The following is a 27,196-nucleotide window of genomic DNA, read 5'->3' as shown; positions in this document are numbered from 1 at the left end:
AAATACCATGGCAGCAGGGAGGCTGAGGAGAATCAAGGCTGGAGGAAGCTCTGAGCTACCTGGTCTAGTGCAAGGTGCTCCTGCCCAAGGCAGGGATTGCAACTAGAAGAGCTTTAAGATCCCTTTTATCCCAAACCATTGCATGATTCCATGCTTTACTGGATAAGGAAAAGGCTGAGGTACTAAATTCCTTCTTTGCCTCAGTCTCCAAGAGTAAGAGCAGTTGTCCTCCAGGTACCCAACCTTCAGAGCTGAAGGGCAGGGATGGGAGCAGAATGAAGCCCCCAAAATTGTCCCTACTCCGGTCACTCATGTATTTATAGAATACTTTTTGGGGGTTTTTTTTATGGCAGTTTTCAGTTTAAGTTCTAGCGAGGCTTTGGCCCTTGCAATTTTCTTCCTGCATGAGCTCCAAACATCCTTGCAGTTTTCACAAAGGTCACAGACTCTCCTTTTTTGCCCAAGGTCCAGCCAAATTCTCTGTTCAGACAGCTGAATATTGAATAAATAATATTTATATATTTAAAATAAAGAGCTATTTAAAACCATGAAGTCCACCAAAAACAGATGAAAGGAAGTAGAGGTGACATATTTTTGAAGAAAAAACCACATATTTCATCACATAGTGTAGAAATCACATAATATGAACAGAGCTTAAGAACTCACTTATCTACAACTAAAACATTAAAAAAAAAAAAAAAGGCACAGCTCTGAAAGTCAATGGGAACAATTATGGATGAATGAGATTTGCAAACATCCTGAATCAAAATCAGTGGAGAGCCTACAATTTTATTTTTAGTAGATATAGAAATAATTCTAAATTCCATCAGCTTTACAGAACAGGCTCCTTTTCCCATGTTCATATATAAACAGCAGTTGGAGTATCTCACAGATCTAAAGTCTAAAAAGAATTTGTCTCTGATAAAGGGATTAAAACAGAGAGAACAAGATAGCTGGGGATCAGAATGCTATAATTTGACACATCTCAGAGGAAAGCAGAGCCTGTTATTTGATTATAACATTTTATATTCCCTCACTCTGTAAAGTAATAGTGGCCTTTGTAGTATGTGAAAAATGTACTTCAGACAAAGACGTGTTCAAAATGGTAAATGGAAAGGCAATAAATTAAAGCCTTTTCTATACTGACTAAGCATCTTTTAGGACTCAGATATTAGGAAGTATATTTCAAATTTTCATGCTGTCACTTTTAATACTTCTTTCATCGAATACCACTTTCTGAAACCATATCCAAAATTAAAGCCTAATCTGTATGGGAGAAAGAAGCTTTTACACAACTTTGGAAGTTGGATGACTGCCATGGAAAATGCAGTCAAAAATAAAGAACACAGAACAAAACGTACTGTAGGCAAATAGGAGGACTGAGCAGGGGGGCAAGGAAGATGCCCGGATAAAGTTTATTGCTCCAAGGACTGCTTGTGTTGTTCTCAATAAATGCCACTGGCTAATCATAGAATCATGGAATGTTTTGAGTTGGGAGTGACCTTAAAGCTCATCTTGTTCCACCCTCTGCCATGGACAGGGACACTTTCCATTACATCAGGACGCTCTGAGCCCTATCCAACCTGGCCTTAAACCCTTCCAGGGGCAGCATCTTGGTTTAATACCATTTAAAGAGGTGAGCACTCAAAAATGAGTTACCTGCCTTAATTCCCACCAATCCCTTTCCAGCAAGAAGGAACGAATATGAGTAGATGTAAGTAAAAAAAAACCAGTTTACCAACAAAGGGAATAGCAACACGCAAAAGATATCAGTAAATAATGCCAGATACAGAACTGCCCAGTCTCCTAACTCTCACGGACACGAAGTGAGACACAAAAAGCTGGAATTACCGTTCCCAAATGGCGCCTGCCTGAGGCGGCCGTGTGGCTGAGGGACAAAGGGGAGATGGCGTCACACCTTTACCCTGCAGAACGGCAACCGCTGCCCTCAGGAACAGAGAGACAACATGGCAGCAACGCGTACCAGAAATGCCACAGCCCACAGAGCAGTTCCAGAGGCAGATGAGGATTTTCCAGCTCGTTTGGGGCCTGAACCTCTGCTGGTGATCGCTGCTGCCATTTCCAGGCCCTGCCGCTGTGCTGTGGTGTGTGGGGATAAAAGGGCCTTCCTGTCTGCTCAGGGACACTGCGACCTAACCCCAGGAACTCCTCGCTTTTCTCACTGCCACCAGAGCTTGCCAAGTTCACCTCGAAACACTGTCTAATTGTGAAGTGCATCTTTACCAGTGGCTGTGGTTGCAAACCCTAAACAACCAGCTCTGAAGCAGAGCTCCTGCCTTCAGCAAAAGCTGCCATGAAAGGTAGATCCACTGCGGCAGCCACAGCTTCTCTGGACAGCCTGTGCCAGGCCTCACCTCCCTCACTGCAGAGAATTTCCCTTAATATCTCAGCTAAACCTGCCATTGCTCCTTCTAACTAAGTAGAAATAATCCTGGTAACATGGATCTGAACCCAAGATCCCTGTATCTTAGTTAAATCACAGATGTATTTACAATTACATTGGGAACACTCAATGTTCACAGTGAGGTCAAAAACCTCACTTTTTCATATTGAATTCCTTTACAAAACTTACTCAATGGAAAGAAATCTTTTTGTCAAAGGTTGTTAGTAATTTTTTTCCTGTATGTGTGTAATCATCACAAAGTCACTCTTTGTGATTTTTTAACTAATTTTCCAGTTAGTTTTTGAAAGACTCAAAATTCACTGTTCAGTGATGGAAGCATAAAGCAATGACCAAATCTCAAGCCCATCTTCTTGACTTTCTCCCTTCAATAAGCTGCTTCCCAATTTAAATATCCCAGGCAAAGTCTCTGCACCTCTCCAGATCTCCCACCAGTTTCCCTATCCATCATTAGACAGCTGGTGAAACTCTCAGTTCCTTTGCTCTGCTAAAAACTTCCATCACTGGCCTACACAGTCATCTGAGGTCACTCCTGTGCCAAGCTAAAAGGAATTTCCTTCCAAACACTTTCGATCTGACAGACTAAAATAACTGATTTTCCAGTTCAAAGTGTGACTCAAACTTTTCCTTTTTCATTTCCTTCTTTTTTTTCTTCTTTTTTTTTTGAATGCTGAAGAAAAAGAATTTCAGTTCAGAATTTCTGCCTAATGAATCAACAGTGATTTCATCTCCAGCACTTGGCTGCGACTCAGAGGATGTTTCAGTAACACATAAACCGGAACAGCTTCAAAAGGGGAGGTCGAGATGCTCACCCTGTGGTGCTCTGCAGCTTCACAGAACTGTTCTGCAGGGTCAGAGACTTCAGCTCCAATCTCCACATTGAATTACGCAAAGAGGGAACATAACTACAGATTTCATGCATGGGGGACATCTCCTTGCAGAACATTGCTCATGGTTAGCTCAAAACTTAATTGAAAAGGCTGCACATTAAATGCTGCTGAGGATTACTCACTGTGGATTAAGCCTACCCAGTTTGGGAATTACTGCTGGAAGACAGAGCAGCGCAAGATAACTGCCTGTGGTACCTATTCCAATTTGTAGATAACTGCCTGTGGTACCTATTCCAATTTGTAAGAGTTTTTTTTTTTAATTATTTTTTATTACTATTATTTTTTAAATTTAAATCCTAGTGAAACTATTCTCCAAATTTGACCTGAATTCAGAAACTTCATGCATACTAATGGATGGTGGAGTTAAATATTTACTGCAAAACATGGCCTAGTTACAATCCCTTAATGGGGATATTTTTTTATCTTTTAATTCTGCTGCATTTCTGCATTCCTTTCTCAAATAAAACCTTTCTTAACAGAAATATTACTTCTAAAAGAACAAAGTAATTTCAGGATCGAACTTTAAAATTCAAGTCAAATATTTCTGGAAGAAACACTATTTCTGTAACTTCCAGTTTGTGAGTATAATTTTATTTCTGACAACTGTCAGAAGTCGACATCTTAAAGCAATTTTATTCTTCCCTGATATAAAGCCACAATAGTAATAAAATCTCCAAGCAAGGCAATATAAATAAATATAGTATAAAAAAATCACCAAATATATTAATTTATATTACTTCTCAAGCTTTTATCACTGCTTTTGCAAAATTTGTCTCAAACTGTCGTGTTCAGGCAATACATCATACACCAACTACCCTTTGTAACAAACATACCCAGGAAATGTAAGTCACCATAAATTTAAACTAACATGCGCTCTAAACAAAATACTGGAAAGTGAAATGAATACCAGAAAAGCTCCAGCCAAGGCTGGAACAGAAATAAATCTTTTGGAAACAGCACAGAGAAGAAGCAAAGGCTCTCAGAGAGTCAGCTGGCTTTACCAAGAACCAGTATCACCAGCAGTTCTCCCCAACAGCCTAAAAAATGTGTATAGAAAATCACAAAATCATGGAATGGTTTGGGTTGGAAGGGATCTTAAAAGATCATTTATTTCCAACCCCCTGCCATGGGCAGGGATGCCTGTGTGCATTTCATTTTTCTCTACTTTTAGTTCCCTCCTTAAGGATCAATCCTGATCAGCAGCAGAGGGAAATAGGATGAGGCACTGGTGCTGTTGGGCTTGTTTCACAGAAAGATAAAAGGGTTTGGGTTAGAAGGGATTTTGAAGGTCATCTACTCTGTCCCCTTGCAATAAACAGGGACATCTTCACCTAGACCAGGATGCCCAGAGCCCTGTCCAACCTGCCCTTGAATATTTCCAGCGATGGGGCATTCACCACCTCTTTGGGCAGACAGTTCCAGTGTCTCATGGAATGATAAAATAATGACTGTTGAGTAACTGATGCTGATGTGTGTGGTCAGATGTATTGACAAACTATATATATATATATATATATATACAATCTATATATATACATACAAACTATGTATATGTATGTGATACATATAACATATATTTACATGTATAATCTGTATATGTGTGTTTGTGTTCATGTGCCTACTGGAAACACAGCATCAGTCTCATCCCACTTTGGAACTGAAACCATGGAGCTGCAGCAGCCTCACTCCTGGTTTTGGGAACACCTGACACCACTTTTCTGTATAGAAATTCTTGGAGATGCTCTACAACATCTGCTTTTTCATCAGAAGTGTGTTAAATCATTTCAGAAAAGGAATTTTAATGTCTTTCTGCAGCTCAGTTCAAGGAGAGCTGAAAGATATTTAATGGATGGAAAAGAGTCTGAAAGAGGCAGCATTAGGGTGTTTGCATGGAATGACATTTAGAGTGCCAGATTTCTGAGGAGGAACATTGCAAACACAAATAACAATTGAAGTCACTTCCACCCGCAAAAAGCAATTCAAAAGAGATAAGGAATATTTTTTTTAACAAGATAAGAGTTTTCAGGCCACAGCTCCAGGAACTTGCTGAATAGAAGACTTCAAATCTTGGTGCTCAAAGCTTTCAGACCAGGCAAGAGCTATCAGCCAGACAAAAAGCAAGTTGCAGAGCACCTCATCACAGTTATTACTGGAAAAAAAAAAAGAGAATGTGTTTATTGTATACACAGGTTCTTTCAAAAGTGCAGCCCAAGATTCATTTTCCCATTAGGCAGGACTACCCACATTCCCCACTTCACCTTTCAGAACAAACAGAAATTCTAGATTTTCTAAAAACCTGCTCTCCACTAATTGCTTTCCTCATACAGTTTTTTCTCTATCAAAAGCTAGCACACTCTAACTTCTATAAGTTAGTGTACAACTTCATATACTTAAGTGAAAAGGTTTATAAATAAACATAGGGAGAACATATGTTTAAGTGAAAAGATTAGGGGGTTTTGGCCCAAAAAATATTCTCTAGATTCTAGAGGAAATTATTCTAGATTCTCTGTATTTCTCTAGAAACCATCTTTCATAGGATTTACTTTTAAAACTTCCTTCAAGAAGTTTTCAAAACTAGATGGTTAAAAGCATTAAAGCACTAAAAATATTATTTTTAAGTGTGTTCCATCAGGGAGGAAACATTGCCAAGAAAGTTAAAGTCACTTTTGTGTCTCAGATGTTCACCCATAATTTCAAGCTTACAGATAGTCACAGAGTACATGGATCAAATTCTTTTTTATAATGTCCATAAATTTGCATGAACAAAAAATTAAGTCTACCTCAACTTTACCCTGTCTTCAAACACATGAAAAACATCAACAGCTATTTTCTGTCCCTTGATTGAAGCATGAATTTCAGATTATGGTGTGAAATTTTATCTACCATGCTTGAAAAGCAAAACATTTGAAACACAACAACCAGCTGCTGGACTAAATCATGTTTTTAATGGAAGTTTCAGCTATATGCCAGAAAACTTCCAGGAAAATTACATTAAAATCAGGCAGTCACAAGCACACACCTAGAGACAGACATTGCCAAAGCCATTTACCAGATAGAATAAATTTACATGAATATGACCTATTTCCTTGTGTTGCTTTCTGCAGCATCCCAGACAGCCTCTGAATAAATTTAATCAAACCTGAGCCCAGGTGGACCTGCAGGTCTTGATAGATTTTTGTGTCAATCATGGCCTGAATTTCTCCTCCACAGGGAATTTCCTTCTTCTCTACTGATCAATGGAAGGCCAGTTGCATTTAGAGACCTATGCTGTGAGTGTAGCACATACTGTACTTTTTATTCCTGTAAGTTCTTCACTTTCCTGCACTTTTCAGGCTTTGAATTTTCACTCTTTATGGTCACAGAGTCATGGAATGGTTTGGGTTGGAAGAGACCTAACAGATCATCCAGTTCCAACCCCTGCCATGGGCACAGGTCTGTCTGCTTTCCCTCCTCTCTGATATAAAAAGACATGAATGATAAACACCCACATTTCCCAGGTCTCCTTTGGCCCATCTGGGAGATCTTTTACACAATTCTAAAAATATCAGAATAAACACCACACAGCAAAGGATTCAATGGCCCAGAAACTGAAAAATTGCACTTAGATGGTGTAGAACTATAAGGACAAAGTGTTCCTACTATGGAATCATTACAAGATACACAGATACACACACAGAGCTTCAGGCATAAAATTCTTTCTTTTTGCTCTCTGTGTTTATAGAACCCAGCTTTGTAAATCAAACCAGTGGATCACCAGAGTTTTCTAAAGCCAACAGAATTTACTCTTCCACACTACAGAAGTAACAAGAACCTCAACACCACAGGCACTTCCATTCATTCCAAAGCATTTTGCACATGATACAGAGCATTTGTTCCACACCTATCAATGGAAAGATACAGAGCATTTGTTCCACACCTATCAATGGAAAGCAAGAGTCCCTGGAGTGAACTGCTGCCTTTAATAGTATATAAGAGTCCCCAGCAAAGCAGGGCAGGAAATGAGGAGCACACCCAGAGCCAGCTGTAACTGCCGGAGACATTTTTAGGTTGACGATGTAATTATCCCAGCTGGAACCCAGCCAGGAAATCAGCCAGGAAAACACAGCCTCAGTTCATTAATCCAACTCTTTATGCCACTGAGCTAAACATATCATTTCACGTCGCAGCAGGGCTGCTCTCGTTTACACGGCTCGTGGGTGCTAATAATGGTGTGTGGTGTCTCCTGCTCTCCTCGTTATGGCAGCATGTTGAACAGCCCCAAAAAAAGCTGCTCCACTTTTCTGACAGGCTTTTTTCCTAGCCTGCAGTGTTGACAAGAGATGAATGTCTCTGTCATTCTGTGTAACACTGTTTAAGATCTTTTTTTCTCCTCTCTGCTCCTTCGTTGTTGTTTGGGTTTTTTTTATTAAATATAGGTTAAAAAAAGAAGAGTAAAAGTCTCACTATCATTTAAAAAGTCAGAAATTCAGCCTAGATAAAGAGTGTGCAACAGTTTAGATTGATGCCTCTAACTCAGTAGAAGGCTCCTGAGGAGAAGCTGAATCAGCATTGTAAATCCAAAAGGGTGAGTGTCATGAATTCAGAGAGATCATGGGCACTTGTGCCACCACTGAATATGCTGATCTACAACTTGACACAACACAAAATAAGTCATGTACACAACAGGAAACTGAAGCAGTTGGCAAATGAAAATTAATGCCAGAAGAGCCAGGCATCAGCTTTAAAAAAATCTAAAAACAAACAAAACAAAACAAAAACAAAAAACCCACAAATAAACAAAAAACCCCAAAAAACCCAAAAAACCCAAAAAACCCCAAAAAACAACAACAACAAAAAAAACAAAGAAAAAAAACACCCAGCAAAAAAAATAATCAACAAAACCCAAAAACCCCCATTAGATTGTTGGAATATCACTGTACACAGAGCATACAGCAAATACTTAATTTATTCTGACATGCTGGCAACTGAATATTTAAGGAAACCCAAACCACACAGGAACAGGAAAACAGTGAAATCAAATCTACATACAGTGGAGAGGAGGAAAAAATAGCCTTGGGATAGAATACATTGGAATAGTCACTAATCAGTGCTTATATACACAAAATTTAACCCTGCCTTCTCATGTGATCACTTCAGCCCAATTTTCACAAGATGAAAAAAACATAGTATGAGTTCTAGGAGAGTAACACACTGAAAATCAGTACTTTTCACCCAAATCCTTTAGACTCCGTTTGAAATCTCAGCTGGAGATCTCTCAGTGTGGTTCTAAAACCCAGGGCTGATGATACTGGCAGATGGTATCTTTAGATTATAGGACTTACAATGGAATAAACCTGAAAGGTACTTAATTCTGCTGCAATAAAGATAATTACAATCAAAGTCAATAAAACTGAGTATTTTTTAATAAGCATATATTGAAAACATATTTTTCCCCTACCACACAGGTAAATTTGAAAGCATCTGATACCCATTTTATCTTTTGAAGGAAAATTGTCGGATGATATCGTGAGGATCCATTTATTTTATCAACAACACCCAGAAAATAATTCCCTTAATACTGCTATTATCTCAGTATTTTCAGGCTTTAATATTTTTTTATATATTTGAAACCACCAGTAATGCTATATTGCTGTTTTATCTGGCTGATAATTGCTAGATTGTTCAGAAACATATGTGCTTTAACACTAATTCCACATTTGCACCCACAGGCTTCAAACCACTGCTCAGATTTAGCCAAGTGAAAAAAACACTGTCATCCTGTGTCATCCTGTCACCCAGCAGAATAAAATACAGACTGAAAATGAAACAATAAGCTTTGGCACTGGGCAAAGCTTCTGTCCCATCAAGCCTCTTGTCCCACATACCTTGTTTTCGAACATCTTCCACTGCAGCAACCAACTCCTCCTTGAGATCCTGGCTCTCTTTAGCAATTTGGTCTCCTTTCTCCAAGAAGTTCTGAGTGGCCTGTTCCACTGAGGCAGCCAAAACATGAGCCTTCTTAGAGCGCCCTTTCTTCTTGCCCGACGGTCCTTTATTGCTCGTGTTCACAAGTGTTGTTACCTTTGGGCAAGAAAAACAAGTTTTTGTCAGTTTGAACAATTCCCCAGCTACGAATAGGAACACCTAATTCAATACTCATGCTATTTTCTGTGCCCCGGAAGGGAGGTGGTGGTTACATGTTTTGAATAGATAGAATTGGAAGTATAAAATCCAGCAGCACATCCCTCAAAGGAGGGTTTTCCTTTTAACCTCTCCTCAGTCTGGGCTAAGAAAATCACAGCTAAGCAGCAAAAAGAAAAAGATAAGAACCAGGCACGGAGGTGCAGTGGTGCCAAAGCATCATTTTTGTCACTGGTTTTCATTTTTAGAAAATGAAGGAGCTGATAAAATGGAACCTGAACACACAAGGGTCAGAAACCATTCAAAAAGCAATTGTCCCTTGAGATAATGTACTGTCAGTGACATGCAAGTGGTGACAAAAACATTGTGGCTGTTTTCCAGACGTGACAGGTATGCAAAGATGACACAGGTTAAAACTCTTTGCCTTAGTATTGCTTCACTACGTTCCTAATATTTTGTCATAAAACCACAGCAGGCAGTGAAATGATCCTATCAGTATTTAAACAGAAAGAAACTCTGCTTCCATGTTTGAAGAATCTCCTGAAGGAATTCTTTATTGAGCTGTCGATAAACTGATTAAAGAGGGAATCCTGCGTGACTGCAGCAGTGCCAGGCTGCTTCTCTGTAAAACAGCAATACTGAATTGGATGTTATTGGGTGTTAAATGCACAGAAAAACAGCAATGGATCCATAATGCTCAGGGATGCAATTCTCCAGAACCAGGATACAAACCAGGGCACTTGAAGTGTTGTCTCAGTGTTGTAAGCCATACATTTGCTGTAAGGAAATAAATGCCTTTGCAATAGGGACATTTCATTAAAAACCACAGTATTTTTAAAAAGTTTGCAAATTCATTGTCATCCCTGTCACTAGAAGAGTGACAAGGTCTTTGGCACAGTTTTGACCAAAAAGCCTTTTACCATGCTCTTTGTGCTACATTTTTTTGCTCTTTAAGCTAGTTTTTTTTTTTCTCCAAATCACATCTAAAAACTACAGACTATGGAAGAATAAATATATGTACCTGTATCTGTATCTATCTATAGCTCTATCTATATATATAATCAGGGCTTGAAAACACCATATGCATGGATTCCTTGGGAGAAGAAAATATATTCCAGAGCCCTCTTTCAGGAAGGAGTCTGCCTGGCTACTGGAATGTGGTATTAATCCATCATATTGAGGGTTTTTTCCATAATTTATATCCAGAAATAATATTTTCCTTATTAGCTTTCCCTTGCAAATATTCCTTGTGAAATTTCCTGGAGATTCTTTCGTAGTTGATTGTTGTCATTGGCATCTAATTATGGACACCTACAGAAATGCAAGTAATTCTAAACCACCATCAAACAATAAGAAAAGTTGATCAGAACTTCCCAGTATGGAAATAATTATAAATTTAAATAGAATATTTAATGGTCTTTTCTTTAAGGCTTTTTTGAAATAAGACAATTGCTTTGCTTTGTGCTGCCTAATATGCAGGAGTAGAGAAAAATCACTTGAATTGTCTCCAAATGCTCAAAATATTCTCAGTGAAGGATCTCTGTGTCAGTCTGTGTAGAGCAGATGAGCATTTGCAGGTCCTAGAGATGAAGAGAACCCAGCACTGGCAGAAAACCTTTGGTAACTCTCTGAGCTGCTGAGTCCAGAACTAACACAGCCCGCAGGAAATTCCAAATTGCCACAGAAGATGGAGACTTTTGCTACCAGTTCTTACAACACACAGGTAGGAAACAGCACCCCCAAAGTAAATCATCTTTTCCAAAAGGAAATGCTGATGGAGTCTGCTTGATCCCAATTCCTTCATAAAAGTTTTGCTGCTCTTCCTATTTATTTTGTTTCTAGGATGAAAAAAAAATTAAATTCCCATCATGTCAAAAGCTGGGACTAAAATATGACCATGGAAGAGTCTAAGATGTGGCAGCAAGAGAGCAGAAGATCATGAGTGGTGCTGGAGAAATTGTTTGCCAATGAAGCTCAATGATTTGTAAATTTGAAGCAGAGGCTTTACAATTTTAAACAAGATCTACTGGCATGAAATCCAAGAACAGCAACATCTCACTGCCCTGTCTAATCAACAGCATTCAGATAAAGCAAGGAGAGAAATCATCCTCCACGTGGGGTTAGGACATTCCCTTAGAAAAGGGCAATTCTGGATTCCAGTCTCTGCACTAACAGGTTGGGCTGTGGATAATACAGAGCTCTTATAGGAGGAAAACACTCATAAAAACTGAAATCTTGCCATTTTGCACACCTTGTGTCAGCATCTTTAAATACATTAAATTACCAATTGAAAGGCTAAAAAAGAGCAGTCTCTTCCAAAATTAGAATTCCTGCTCAGGAAAGTCAGCTTGGGACAGGGCAGAGGACAAAGGCTCCTGACACAGTGACAGAAAAATCCATGGCATATTAGCTTCTTTCCCATTTTTTAAAAGCCAATAACCTACAAATTTAATAAATTTTATCAATTGCATGGAAAAAAATGAAGACAAAATAATAATAGCCTTTTACCTTATTAACATAGCTCTGTCTTCCAGTGGGGTTTTACAGCTAACTGGTTTAATTTAAATATCTTACCCCACCTATACTGGTACAAAGAAAAGAATGTCTCTATCAGCTTCTGTTACTAATTAATGCAGAAGTCACCCAAAATTCTGTACAATTATCAAATATATCACTTGATAATTACCATAAGCTCATTTGGCAGCCCTGTAATGATCCTGGCTTTGTGATCACACTAGGGAACCTTGCTCTCTTATTTTATTAAAGAAGCTCCACACAGTCCTAGCACAGATCTCTGCTGGAAAAACCAAATTTCACTAATTAATAGTTCAGCCCCATCCTGAATTAAGGCCTCCTAACACAGCTCCAGCAGCACAAAAGGAAGGTGAGGATGTCTTTGCTGAGAGCAGAAAATTCTATTAGCATGGATTTCCCTATGGCAGAAGTCATGTGCAGGCAGGGAATGCCAGAAGTGAAAGGGGACAGAGCTGATCACACACTCAATAAATTAATCCCCTGTCAGCAGCTCCAGCTCACAGAAGAACATTCCTGGCTCTCTGAATTGAACTGACTTCCCTACACATTTCTGAAAGGGGTGGACCACAAGTTTAAGAGTTGTAATTCTGCCCCTCCGACTTCTCTTTCCTCAATCTCTGCTCAAATTGCATTAGTTACCCAAGGCTTTCCATAACCACATTAAAAATATGCATGTATTGACAATTCTTTAGGAAAATACTGATGGGATTTTTTAAAAAAAATAATCCTGCTAATCCTTGTGGTTTCTCACTGGGACAGATGCCTTGGTATTGTTTTTTCAGCACAAGACTGGGTGATGAAAGGAGTGAGAACAGCCCTTTGGAGAAAGGCTTGGGGACATTGGTGGCACATGGCAGGGGGACTGCACCTTAAAGGTCTCTTCCAGCACAAATCTTTCTACGATTCTGTGATTCTGCAAATTCAAATATCAATGACAGAGGCTGTTGGAATTTTTTCTGGAGGGTGGAGAGCAATTATTTGTTTCTTTGTTTCTAATAAACCAAAGCAGGTAAATCAAACAGCTCTGCAAACACGTCCATTATGAAAACCATTCACACAAATACTTGGCTCTGGTTGTGACAGGTGAAATCAATGTAAAAGGGTTTCTCTGAAAGATCACTAATTATTTGCAAAAAAAAAAAAAATTCTCTATTCTCCCATATGTCACTTGTATTTTCAAGTAAATATTACCTGTTTTTCCCAGTGGCATTTCTTGAATGTGAACAGCTACGAGTTATTCCTCCCTTCTCATACACTTAAAGATCACTGAGGTGCTGGAAACACTCAATGACCTGAGCAAAGACAGCCCTGACATTTCAGTGGAAGGGCCTTTTCACTTCTGGATATCAGCTGCCCTTCAATTCCACTGCACCACCTCACTGCCTCACTGGTTGTACAATGGTATCACCCCCTTGAGCACTCAAAATCCTCCTCTTTCCAAAAGAAGTTTATTTCATTAAAGGAAAAAAAAATCATCACAACTGTCTGGAAAACAAAACAAAACCAAACTCTCTTTTTCTGAAATGTCTCATGGCTGGGTTTGGGTTTTTCTGTTTCCTTTGGCAGAAGAGTTTATAAATACAAAATTTCAAAACACCCAGTGAGAGAAGCAGATTGTGTTGTGGCTTAAAGCACCAGCATGGCTGCAGGAAGAACTGGTTTGATTCTCTGCTCAAAATGAGGTGGAGAACAGACCTGAGCACTGTGTTTGTGACCTTCACTTGGACCATCCAGGAGCAGAGCAAACAGAGGTGGAATTTTGCCATATAAATTCCTGGCTCTGCATACCAAAGACTGAAGTTATGATGTGGCTCTCAGCAGTAGCTCATTAGCTGATTCCACTCCAACTGCAAGGAATTACTGAGCAAAATTCAGGAGAAAATGCTTTCAACAACTACTTTTTATTCACATACAAAACAGAAAAGCAGCTAAATTGGATTTTTTCCATATTTGTGCAGAGGAGCAGATAACTTGTTGGGTTTTTTCCCATATTTGTCCTTATTCTCTAGTGCCGCACAAAAAAAAAAGCTTTTTCTCTATTACACCAATATGTGTGAACACAGATGTTCTGCTGAGCATGATTCAGCCTGTAATATAACTCCATTTTTTGATAATAACTGTTCTTCAATTTTCCCTATCAACTTGAGTAATTTGCCACTGTCCTTACCCCATAAATCATAACAGCTTACATAATTAACTCTTGTAATTATCTCCGCACGATTAGCACCAGCTGTCTACCTAATTCATAAAACCCAAATTCTCTTTCTATTCTATATGGATATTTGGATTCTCACTGATGAATAGAACTTTGCCTGAATTCCAGTGGTTTAACCCAGCTTTTTGTACTCCTTCCAGCTCCCCTCAGTGTTTGCAAACACCTGCAGGTTGGAGGAATTCATAAATAAGCAGACTACACTCTCTAATGCATAAATTATTAGCTGGGGTGCTAAAATATGCCAGTGACACACCTACCTTTGGCTGGGAAGCTCACAGATAACTGAGGCAACACTGATTAGAGCCAGGATATTTTAATCCAGTGTAGCTTGAGGACAGCGAGCAGCTCAGATTCACATTTCTGCTGCCAGTTGCTAATTCCTGAGCCAATTTGCATATTTCTGTTCTGTCCACATGATGTACCTTTAGAATGTAATTTGGAGATAGCAACGCTGCTGCTGTTAATTCGTATTTTTCTTATCAGTGCTCCCACCACGGGAAGAGGTTTACATCCTGGCCAGTGCAAATGAATATTATATAAGGCACTTCTAAAGTTCTTCAGGAAGTATTTTTAAGTTCTTCAGCAAGTATTCTTTCTCAGTGGAATTTCTGACTACTTGTTATGCTATCAAAACCAATAAAAAATAAGTAAACCACCCCACACTTACTTTCCTCCTACAAATCTTCCCGAAAAACTATCAGAAGTTTCTGCAACAGACATACAAACCTGAAATATGTTTCCACAAAACATATTGTTAAGAAAAAGAAGAATAGAAAAACACAATTAAATGAAGAATCATGGTTATGTTCCTCCTACAAATCTTCATGAAAAATTTATACAACAGCCATGAAAACCTGCAGTATGTTTTCACCGACTCTCCCACAACTGAAACAAGAATCAACATAAATTAAGCCAATAAAATATCTCCCATAATACAATTTGCCTCTAATTTGTAATAAATTAGGAGCAAAGATTCTTAAATTCTCCTTTTGTGACACATTTCTCCTGTTAATTGGCACTAAAGGACTGTGATGCTAATTAGAAGGCAAATACAAATTCCAGGAGTTACCTTGTAAACAGGAAAAAGAGATTATGTTAATATTCCACTGATGAAAGACAGAAGATTTATATTCCTGGGGTTTCCCAAGGATTCACTTGCTCCTGTTCATTCCTTGAGGTTCCTCACACCATGCAGTTCCCAACTGGTAACTCCAAGAGTTGAACATCTCTTGGAACTGGCAGCACAAGCAGCAACATCCATCACAAGATTCCCTCTCTGCCTCTGAGCTGGCAGGATTGCAAAACTTCACTTTTAAGAACCAAACAATCCCATTCCTGCAGAAAGGTTTCCAATATCTTGTTAGGATTTTGGCAATTCTAGCTTCTGCCAAGCCAGACAAGTTTAAGCAGGTGTTCAGTTGGAGAAACTACACATACTTCAGCAAAACTATTGGCTTAATCTGACACCTAAAAAATCTGTTCAATGCCTTTAATGCACGTAAAAGTCAAACTTTAAGATATTCCTCTCAATATGTAATTCACTGTGGGTTTTCTATTTGCACAAAAGGGCTCAATCCCAGTCAAGTCCAACAGCTAAAGACTACACAGAATCCACAGATTCCCATTATTTCATTTTTTAGGTTACACCAAGTGAGTTAGGCTGTACCACTTCAAAAATTCATGTCTGTGATTTGTGTTAAACATGTATTTTCTGTCATCTCTTTCTTCATTATGCATAGGAGTAGTTCACGATTACACTAAGATGAAAAGAGGAACAAGAATTCTTCCCCACACAAGGGCAGAATTTTGGCAGGATGACCATTTTAGGATCATTGAGAGGGGGAACAGCATTGTCTTGGGGTTAAGAAATGCAGGTTTGAAGTTCCTCAGGCTCAGCAGAGAAGTGAACTAAATCTTCTACCTCTGTGGGTGACCACCTTTACACCTGGGATTTTTGATAAGAAGGTGGGTGGGAGTACCAGAATGGTTAGGATTGAAATGAAAAGAATGAGCCATTTTTTTTTAACCCTGAAGGAAGATTTAAGACTAACTCCAAACAAACTTGTGCTCTATTAATCACCATGTGATATAAGCTCCCCTCTGCAGGCTCAGAGTTCAGCACATAAATTCTGGACAGGGATAGGATTTCAAGAAGCTCCTTTTCACAGCTCTCCCACAACTTCTTCTGAATCTCACTCCTAAGCATCTCTCCTCTCCTCTCCTCTCCTCTCCTCTCCTCTCCTCTCCTCTCCTCTCCTCTCCTCTCCTCTCCTCTCCTCTCCTCTCCTCTCCTCTCCTCTCCTCTCCTCTCCTCTCCTCTCCTCTCCTCTCCTCTCCTCTCCTCTCCTCTCCTCTTTTTCTCCATGTGTTGAAAAGGAAAACTAATCATGTCACCTGTTTATGGACTGCACTCCCAGAGCTGGGTACCTAAAGAGACTTATCTCCAAATCTTTCAGTCTTCCAAATTTCGAAATCAAGGATCTCTCTGGGTTTTATAGAGCATAGATTGAATTTTAATTGGAGCAATATTTGGAGACACAAACCCCTCCTGCTTGTGATGCTGCCATTATCTTCCTTCTGTTTCTCATTGTCCAAGTGAGACAGCATCACGTATCCATGTGGGAATTAAAAATGTTGAAACCACTAAAGGCAAATTTATTTGGCTGCAAATGATCATCTCTGTGCAGCTCAGCAGTGGTTTCACAGACCACAATTCAAAAAATGCTCCTTTGAAGAGTAAAACATGAAGTTTATCTTACCTCAGCTAAAAATAATCAGAAAGCTGAAGTCTACTTGATAATCAGTAAATAAGCATTAAATGCAGTGACCTCTAAGCAGCCAGAAATGTCAGCTTCCAATGCTGTGTTAAATGAACTTGGCAACCACTGAGCAGGAATTGAGGATGAAGTAATTTTTTGCATTCAATAACTTTATTTAACTTCTCACAGTTAATAAGTTATTACTACTGCAACCCCCCTGCTGACATCTGTTATTTTCCTTGTTAATTAAAACAGTAAATGTCACTGATGCCATAAGTGCGTGTTTTTCTCCCATTTTACCAACTTTTAATTTGGGGCAAAACTTTTTTGCACTACTTTTGGATGTAGAAGAAAAGTCATTATCATCTGCACTTGGCTGGAAGGATATGAATCCAGAAATCTACGTGAATGATAAAGCAAGAAGTATAAAATAAAAAGTATAAAGTAACACCACATTAACTCCAATTCTTTCCAAAACTGAATACAGAGCTAATAGACAAGATTAAAAACACATCACATGCAAAATGTGAAATATGTAGAGTCAATGGCTATGTAATATTATCACTAAAGTAAGTCTTGTGATACTTAAGGGGTACCAAAAATAAAAGACTACTGGTATTATGTATTATGTGGGAGAAAATCAACAAGCACATTTTCATTTCCAAACTCAGGGGTATCCACGTTAATCGATCAGAAATGAAGCCACTTTGACCTAAATATTGCTGAGTGGATCCTCAAAATCTCAAAGAAAAAAACAAGACAAGGAAAATACACACATCTGTAGCTGAATTAGAACCAATTCAAGTGTATTTATACTCATCTCGAAGTACCAAATCACTTGAGAGCTGTAAAACAAAAAAAATACCAAAAACCTACTTGGCGTCAAACTGTTTCCCATTCCACCAACAGCCTTGATTTCTCCTGCTTCTTTAGCAGAATAGAGAATAAATTCCAAGGGTGTCAGACTGATTCAAGAAAATACTGCATTGAACCACATGAGGGCACACCACACTAGAGTAATAGAAAAACTCCTGTGAAATCCCTGGATTCATTGCACTTTGAGCAGTTTTATTGGATCTGCAGGAGAGAGCATGAGCCTTGTCACTGTAAACAGCACACGCTTGACAAAGGGAAATTCTTAGCTGGTATTTAATGCACTGTTTTCTTGGCATTTGTTGTTGGTTTAAAAATCTGTTAGCAATCTTAGAAGCAGCAGTATTTAAGACGTAGTTATCAAAGGAACTCAACCACAGAGCAGGGGGCAAGTTGTACTGGCTAGGGAGAAAAAAAAAAAAGGAAAAGTGAGATTAAAATTGCTTTAGTGAGGTTTTACAGCTTTTTGTGACCAGTTCTGGGGTTGTGGACTCTCCATCCCTGAAGTGTTTAAGGCCAGGCTGGACAGGGTTTGGAGCACCCTGGGATAATGGAAGGTGTCCTGAACATGGCAGGGGTGGAACTGGATGATTTTAAAGTCCCTTCCAACTCAAACCATTCTGAGATTCTGTTATTACACAGAGGGAATAAAGGTTTTATTTCCTCCCTTATTAGACACCACACCTAGAACAGAAACTTCAATATTATCTATCTTTCTTTTGGTTTTTTTTGTCTGCAATGACTAAGACATTTTATGAGGAGAAATAACATAAAAGGATTTAAATAACCCTTAACTGGATACCAAAATAAGACAGCAGGCAACTATAAAAGCAGGAAGCACAACGTTTAAGCTTCTCACAGGCAGCTGATCTCCCCAGGCTTCCAGCAGCCAAAGAAGAGACGCTGCTGCTCTGACTGAAGGAGCCACCAAGATTTGCTTCCTCAGGGTAATGTTACCGTTTGTGAACTGCCCTAAACAGCACTGAAAACAATCTCATACATCACTAAATACCAAAGGAAAACGATTCCCAGGAGTTTCTGTTTCAGTTAATGTAAAGGACTGTACGTGAAGGGAGTAAAATATTTCAGACATATGTGGTGAGTTAGTGCTCTGGTTTCCCTGTAACAACTAACATATCTTTTTTTAATGAAAACCTTGCCCATAAAGAACAGCTGAAAACAGAAGCAAGCAATCTTCCACTCTATATATACACAGATTAAATCAAACTTCCCCCAGAATGGACACTAGTTAATTTTTAAGGGGGTCTATTTTGAATAGTAAGAATAATAATGAAATTAACTTACTCTTCCTGTCATTCCATAGCACTCAGGCTTATGTTAAGAACAGCAAAGAATATCCTGGTGAGATTGCAAATACAGAGCACCTATGAATTCTCACTTGGAAAAACAGAAGAGAGTATTCCCTGAAGGGTTCTTTATTTAGGTTGTTTATTTTGCACATTTCACACACTGTATAAAATCTCCATCGCCAACTTAAAATTCCAGAATTAGCACAGAATCACAGAATATCCTGAGCTGGAAGGGACCCAAAAGAATCATCCAGTCCAACTCCTGGCCCTGCACAGACATCCCAACAATCCCACCCTGTGCATCCCTGAGAGCATTGTCCAAATGCTCCTGGAGCTCTGGCAGCCTTGGGGCTGTGCCCATTCCCTGGGGAGCTGTTGAGTGCCCCAGCACCCTCTGGGGCTTCCCCAACCTTTTCCAATATCCAACCTAAACCTGCCCTGCACAGCTCCAGCCATTCCCTTGGGTCCTTTCACTGTCACAGAGAGCAGAGATTGGGGCTGCCCCTGTGCTTCCCCTCCTGAGGAAGCTGCAGACCATGGTGAAGTCTCCCTTCAGTCTCCTCCAGCTGAACAAGCCAAGGGCCCTCAGCCACTCCTCAGATGGGTTCTCCTCAAGGCCACTCACCATCTTCATAGCTGTTGTATCCATCATCATAAATTAATTTAGGCTTGAAGGGCCTCTGGAGATCTCTATCCCAGCTCCTCACCAAAGCAGGATAAGGATTTGTTCCAGTACTGCAATGCCTGCTTTACTCCTGATCCCCAAAAAGGACTCAGTACTAAGGATGTGGTCAGAGGGGAACTCTCACTTCTCTTCACTCTCTATTTATTCTTATGCTAAGCCCACCAAAACAGCTCCATGTGAGTTTGGCCTTCTTTCCCACAATGTTGCTCTCCAGTCTCGTTCCAAATTTTCCAGCAGGACTCTGACATGGTTTCCACAGAGCACGAGATACTCCTCATGCCAGCCCAACGTTTTGAGGATATCCACCTTCCTCCAAAATTGGTGCTGTCTGGACATTCATTGGGGGTGCATTTCACCCCATTGCCCAGACCAATGACAAGGCATTAAACAAGGTCAGCTTGACCCCAAGCCCTGCAGAATTCCCTTGCAATTGGTGGCCATCAATCTTCCACCCCCACTATTCAAGTCCAGCAGTCCAGCCAATTTCTGACCTCCTTTGTAGTCCCTGTATCCTCTGAAACACTGTAGAGAGACTGAGAAGGCAAAGCCTGTATTTCATCTACGTTTCTTTCTATTGTGTACCTTGTGTGCAGCAACTCAGAAAAAAAGAGAGCTATCCTAAAAAAAAAAAAAAAAACACAGAAAAAGAAAAGAATTGTGTTATCACAAATAACTTGTGTGAGGGATTTGATGGAGTCTGTGGAAAGGTTGCTTTGCTTTGTGTATTTTGGGGGTTTTTTTAATAGCAACTGACTGAGCTTTCCACTCATTACTATTCAGCTAAAGTGAGACACAAAGCCATCTTTGAAGGTCATACACAGGGTGTTTCCGCCCCTGGAGAACAACCACCTCACCCACTTCAGGGGTCACACATCACTTTTCATGCATTACAAGTGTAATTCCATGCACCACAAGGGCTATGCTGGAACACAGACACAGAATCATGGAATGGTTAGGCATGGAAGGGACTTCAAAGACTATTCAATTCCACCCCTGCCATGGCAGGGACACGTTCCACTATCCCAGGTTGCTCCAAGCCCTGTCCAACCTGGCCTTGGACACTTACAGGGATCCAGGGGCAGCCACAGCTTCTCTGGGAAATCTGTGCCAGGGCCTCATAGGAAAGAATTTCCTCCCAGTATCTAACCTAAATTTCACCTCTCCCAGTCTGAACCCATTGCTTTTTGTCCTACCATTACAGTTCCTGATGAAAATCCCACTCTGGCCTCCCTGTAGCCCCTTGGAAACTGAAAGGTGCTGTGAGGTCTCCACACAATCTCTCCAGCCCCAACTCTCTCAGCCTGTGTGCACAGCAGAGGTGCTCTGCTCCCCTTATCAACTCCTTGGCCTCCTCCAGACTTGTTCCAACAGTTCCATGTCCTTTCTATGTTGAGGGCACCCCAAATAAACCCAGCACTCCAGCTTGGGGTCCCACAAGAGCAGAGTGAAGGGGGAGAATCACCTCCCTTGAACTGCTGACCCACACTCCTTGGGACACTTACTTATTTTGGAATTTCATCCCTGGGGACCTGCCAAGGCAGTGGAGATGCTAGCTCACACAGCTTGTTGTTGATCAGAGACAGAATTCTGGACATGGCAGAAGAGAACATTTCCAGAAACCTCCTCTGGTTGAACTAGAAGTATGGACTGCCTTTCTCCGTGGCTTTGCCGGGAACTGATCCATCTCTGCCCTCCTCCTGCTGTTCTAGATTTTTTTGTCAGAAGAACAGACAGCAGCAACATCATCCCACACAGAACTAACAGCTACTTCTGTCCCACACACTCCACAGACAGATCTAGTTGAGGAGACATCAACATTTTTTTTTCCTTTGTTTGTTTCAACAGAGCCATGAGTAATACACCTAATTATGCCTCTGCATATGGTACCCAAACCTTCCTCATCACCCCAGCACTAGGCATTTGTCTGCCTACCTGATCCCTGAATTTAGGGTTGTGTTTTTCTCCCCCATGGCAAAGTTTAGGTTATTTTCCCCTCCTGCTGCAAATTAAATAGTCCTTCCTAACCCACTGCCTCCTGCTATTGCCACCATCACCATCGATTTCTGAATAACAGAGTTACAGCAGTAACTCTGGATTAAACTTAACCCCATGGTGAGGGAAAAAAACAGAATCACAAAATTGGAAGGGAAATAACCTCAACTGGCAGTGACAGCCAGGAAAAGTCTTAGAAATGTAAAAGAAAAGAATCTGATATATATTCCCAGCACTAAGTGGCAATTGGCAGAAGAGAACAGCAGGTGCCAAAGAGAAGTTGGTATGTCTGAAACACAAAGTGACATTAAATTGGTTTGCAGCTCGTTCTGACTAAAGCAAAGAGACACAAAATAAGCTTTTTATTAAAACCCAAATGCATTAATTAACACTAAATATATGGACTTCAGGCTGTATGTGTAAGAATAAGCTATTTAAAAAAGATGTCATCCTTAACAGCATATAATTCCATACTACGTTTTAACAACAATTATCTCAGTAGGCTATTACTGCTAAAAATTAAAAACGAAAAAGAGCAGATCTTTTCAGTCAGCTTCTTAACAAGCACGTCTAAACTGCTTCCTTTAATTATTAAAAGGAAAGCCTTTAAAAAATGCCAAAATTCTCCAACATAACTGTTAGAACACAAAACCCTGTAACACAAAATTCCTTCCTCACTAAATACTGCTCAAGCAAAGAAAGGTTATTCTTCACAAATGCTACTCAGAAATGTTAAAAACCACCCAACATAAGTCTTTGGGGATGCAGTTTAATTTCTCTGCCTTCAGAGCAACACATATAGTCAGTAGAAATCTGTACATCTCTAAGCAGCAAAAAAACCCCACAAGGACTGGCTCACAAGAAGTCCAAAAATTTGCAAATAAATGCAGCTGAATGTACAATATGAGGAGTTTTAGGCAGTTACCACAGGGAATGTGTAACAGCTTGTAAAAATACTATCCATAGTATAACCTAGGAGACACTAGAGACTGGGAATAGGAATATTAAGATTAGTATCTGTGAGTGGAGATGTTTGTTAAGTACCACAGTCAAAGCAGGAAAAAAGGATTAAAAGGACAAGCATTTAGTCAAACTAAACATAAAAACTCTTCCTCTCTGCCACTTGAAAGCTCACACATTAGGCTAAGCACTGCTCCTACTGCTGTTTCAAGGAGTGTGTTTGTACTTGGGTTGGGTATTGTTTGTGTTCTTTTATCTTAGATATAATGAACCTCTTTTTATTAACCGTGTTAATTGATTGAAGTTGAATTTAAATATGAATGCATCTCCTGCACTGTTTCTAGAGAAATTCTCAGTTTTTGCTATTTGCTGTAAACTATATGAATATCATTATCAAGAAAGGAAGAGGAAACCTGATTTTCCTTTTTTCTTCTTTTTCTTTTTTCTTTTTATTCTGAACAACACAGTTCTGAGTCATTACAGAAAAAAAATCCCTTATAACTGTAAAGGGAATCACATTTCTGTAGTATAACAGATCAATCCAGGTACATTCTGGAGTGAGCTAACAGAAGGCAGTTTGCTATTAAATCACTTTAAAAGATAATTTTACCTCACTGAACAAAACCTTCACTAAGATTTATCTATCAAGGCAAATTCTGTAATTTGTTATTTAGGGGGATTATCCACCAGGATGACAGAATGATGAGTAATTGAAACCAATACTTTCTTTAATGCAAATCTATGAAGTTTTGGAAGTGCCACCAGGATAAGAGAGATATAAAAAGCTATTTATTTGATTGTTACAAAACTGTACTGGAAAGATTCCCTGCCAGAGCTGTCACTGCATCTCCTCTTCCCCAAGAACAGCTGGTTTTTTTGATCTGCAGCCCCAACAAGGATCTTTTTTAGGCAGCAGCATTGGCCCACCATGAACAGCAGTCAATGATTGCAGCTGCTGGTCCTGCTGCACCAGCAACCACAACCACACCAGATTTCCACATGCATCAAATAAATTGGTTTATTCACCAACTGATCAAGTTAGACTCATGCAAAGCCCACTATGGCCAATTACTGTGGATTTAAAAACAGGACCAAGCTGCTCAAATTACTTAATATCCACAATAATACACTGTCAGTCAGAAGTAAGAGCCCTTGTGCAAAGATTGGTTGTATCACTTCAGTGTTTACATACTGTTTAGGATTTAGCTATCAAAAATTATGACCTTGCACCTTTTCCATTCAATATGTAAATATTGGAGGCATTCCATTTTCAAGGCTTTTTTTGTTTGTTTGTTTTGACTTCTTGACATTTAAAATAAAACAAAGGCAGAAGGAGCAAATGAACTTACATTTAGTGCAGGACAACACATTCAAACAATTTCTGTCTATTGAAACACTACATTTAAAAATTCAATCAAGATTGTACTGCAAGCTGGTTTTGCTCTTTTGTTCCAATTATTTACTTTCTCTTAGTACTTTCTGCCTCAAGTTTTCTCATTAAAGAAAAACAGCCAAACCTTTCCTGTACACACAAGTTTCTGAGAGAGTGCTAATTAAAAGGTGTTTTCCTAGGAACTAGCATTAGGACTGAAAAATAAATGTCAGTCTTATAAATTATACTTATTTATTACTATTTATTAAGTAAATAATTTAGTATTTCAAATGCCTGTTTTTAAGTTTGAAGGTCTTTGTTGAGTGAACTGGTTTTTCAATCAATTTTAGGAGAAATAAAGGTGATTTGCTGTGTTGACAAACTGTGGAAAGGTGGAAGGAGGTTTTAGAAGTAGGTGTGGGAGTGGGACAGAGAAAAGCAAACACCTAACCAAGGTTGTTGGGGTGTTTGAGGGTTTGTTGGATTGTTTTTAATACTGAACTGGAAGGAAAAGTAAGAAATACATCCTGTGGAAAACCCTTTTAAAAGGTTTGATCAGTTCCACATTGTACAAGGAAAAGGAAAAACTGCTCAGCGAATTTATTTCAGCCAAATAAAAGTATCAGCACTCTGAAATTGAAGGAATTATGAGATTCCTCAAACCTCCACACTCTACTGTCCAAACCAAGAACCTGTATTTTGATACAAACTGCTAAGTAATTTTTTTTTTTTTTAATGATAGGTCAGATTATTTCTACAATGTTTCTAAGGAAAACACCATCTCCAGAAAACAAAAATATATTCATTTATGGTGAACTGTTGCAAGTTAATTCCCAACTTCAAGAGAAACTTGGAAGAAGGAGAATCTCACTGCACTTATCCCAGCAGAGTCACACAGGTCTGCAACAGAGGGACAGTGCTTGAAAACACATCCAGAGTTATTAAAGTTATTAATTTGTGAAGGAATTGCTGTCAGCTGACACAAAACTCTCTAAAGCTTGACAAACATCTCAGCAAGCACCCTGAAAACATCAGCAATGAAGAAGGACGAGTCTAGAAAGAACAAGCATCTTTTCTGGAAGTATTTATTTTAAATTAAGAATGGGATTACACACATTGGATAGCAGCAAATGTTTGTTTTCAGGAAGATAAATAGATTGCTGTGCCACACAAGAATAATTAGGAAGATTTACATTTCCTGGGTGTCATCCTCTCTTTTCTAATATTCCTCCGTGTATTCCGGATTTGTTGTTATTGTTGATTGGAATAACTTGAAAAATTTTCCCCCATGACTGTGAATACTAATTAATTAGAATAAAATCAGGAGGAAAGGTTCCATTCTTAAGCAACTAAATTAACCCAGGTCAGCACCCAGAGATTTCAGGCAGTATTAAACAAGTGGAAACTGTTTTTATTAATATATTCCAATTTCCAGAAGAATCAGAAGCTGCTCAGTACTGGAATAATCATTGACATGTTTATTCTCCTCCAAAAGCTTGCTTGGGGATTCAGATTTCACAGAAAATGTTGTGGGTATTTTCTTTTTTTAATAATATTGACTACAAAGTAGGTATGATTAAATTAAATTACATGTAAAGGAAAAAACCCATAGTATAACATGCAAACAAGGGGCAAACAACAAACCTTGCCTCTAAATGAGGCAGGATTTGCCTTCAAATGACAGATGTTGTTTTACAAACACAATTCACACACAGAACACCTTCAATATTCCCCATATGTGTCACCACCAAGCACACTTGGAGCCTAAATCTAAATAACCTAATGTTTTCCCACACAGGCAAATGCAGGTGGAAGTAATAGGTTCATGAGGCTAAAATATTCACTTTTATTCATAAAAGAAACTGGAGTCACAGAAAAGACATGGAATTAGACAACCTCAGACAATTACCATAGAAACCCACTTACATCTGTTAAATATTTTTGGCCAGCAAATGAATTCAAGTAGTTAAGTATTTATGATCTCCTAAATACAATCTGTTAGAGACGGAAAAACGATTAACTTTAATATTTGACTGCACAAGCAAAGGTGTTCACACCCATTAACTCTCAAAACCCAAAGCATTTCCTGTTTATCCACAGAGGCTCTGAAGGCTTTTTGAACATCTTTGATAAACTCTGCAGCCCCAGCAGAGGCTGGGAAGGGACTGAACCCAAAGAGGTGACTTTATTCATTAGGCACGCGGAGCTTCTGGCTGAGTAATGAATCCCAACTTTGCTCTGGCTGACTCGGGGCACAGCTTGCACTCCAAGATAAAATCCCCATTTAAAATCCTGTTGCCACGAGAAGAGCTGCTGATTTATCTCCAGACGATAAATTCCCTGATTTTTAAGGAGGCATTAGGTTGCTTATTAGTCTCCAAACTTGAGCACCAGCTCAGGGGGAAGCCAGAACTTCCTCAGCAAGGATATTTAGGCTCTTTCAGACTAAGTGGAAAGGAATGATTTGTTAGGAGAATAAGAAGTCTCAGTGCTGACCTGAAACTATGCAGTATCTAAAAATAATAAAAATGAAAACCTACACATACACACACTTCAGGAGCCCATTCCTTCCTTCTGTTTAACACAGAGGAAAGAATCACCCTTTCAGAGACAGAATTCTCACAAAATTCTTCAGAAAAAGGCAAAACACCATGAAGACTCCCACAATATTTAGTTAAAATTACATTTCTCATTATTTCTGGTTATCAATCTCTGCGTGAAGACAGTGTGGTTGTTTATTCTTGACCCGGTCCTTGATCTCCATCCCACCACTTAATAAAAATCTTACAGCTTTCTTAGACTAACAGAGTCAGACAATCTTTTTCTTCTAAAAGAAAAATCTCTTCAGAACTCAAATGGGAGAAAGGTCAAAAAAAGCATCATAAGCTTTCCTGCTTGCTCTATGACAAAAATCTTAATATTATGCCTTGTGTTTGTTCACTTTTTTTTTCCCCCAGGAAATTGCTCAGACTGTAGTCATAACCTTTCCCAAACCCCAGAATAATATAACTCAATAATAAATGTAATTAAAATGTAACAGCTAAGATCCCTGGACCCAAGATC

General features: G+C 39.2%; 1 protein-coding gene across 2 annotated transcripts in view; it reads right to left on the bottom strand.

Moving 5' to 3' along the window:
* CTNNA2 (catenin alpha 2) overlaps positions 1-27,196 on the bottom strand; it is a 448,404-nt gene that overhangs the window by 347,860 nt on the left and 73,348 nt on the right. For both annotated transcript variants that reach the window (XM_085059503.1, XM_085059504.1), the window contains exon 3: positions 9,177-9,372. In XM_085059503.1, coding sequence (XP_084915629.1) covers positions 9,177-9,372 — 196 coding nt within the window. The remainder of the gene's footprint in view (positions 1-9,176; positions 9,373-27,196) is intronic.

The sequence above is a fragment of the Lichenostomus cassidix genome, chromosome 4 (genome assembly GCF_008360975.1).
Source record: "Lichenostomus cassidix isolate B80296 chromosome 4, HeHo_3.0, whole genome shotgun sequence".
In the NCBI taxonomy this organism is placed as follows: domain Eukaryota; kingdom Metazoa; phylum Chordata; class Aves; order Passeriformes; family Meliphagidae; genus Lichenostomus; species Lichenostomus cassidix.
The sequence above is the reverse complement of the archived record's forward strand: the minus strand, read 5'-3'. Positions and strand labels throughout refer to the sequence as shown.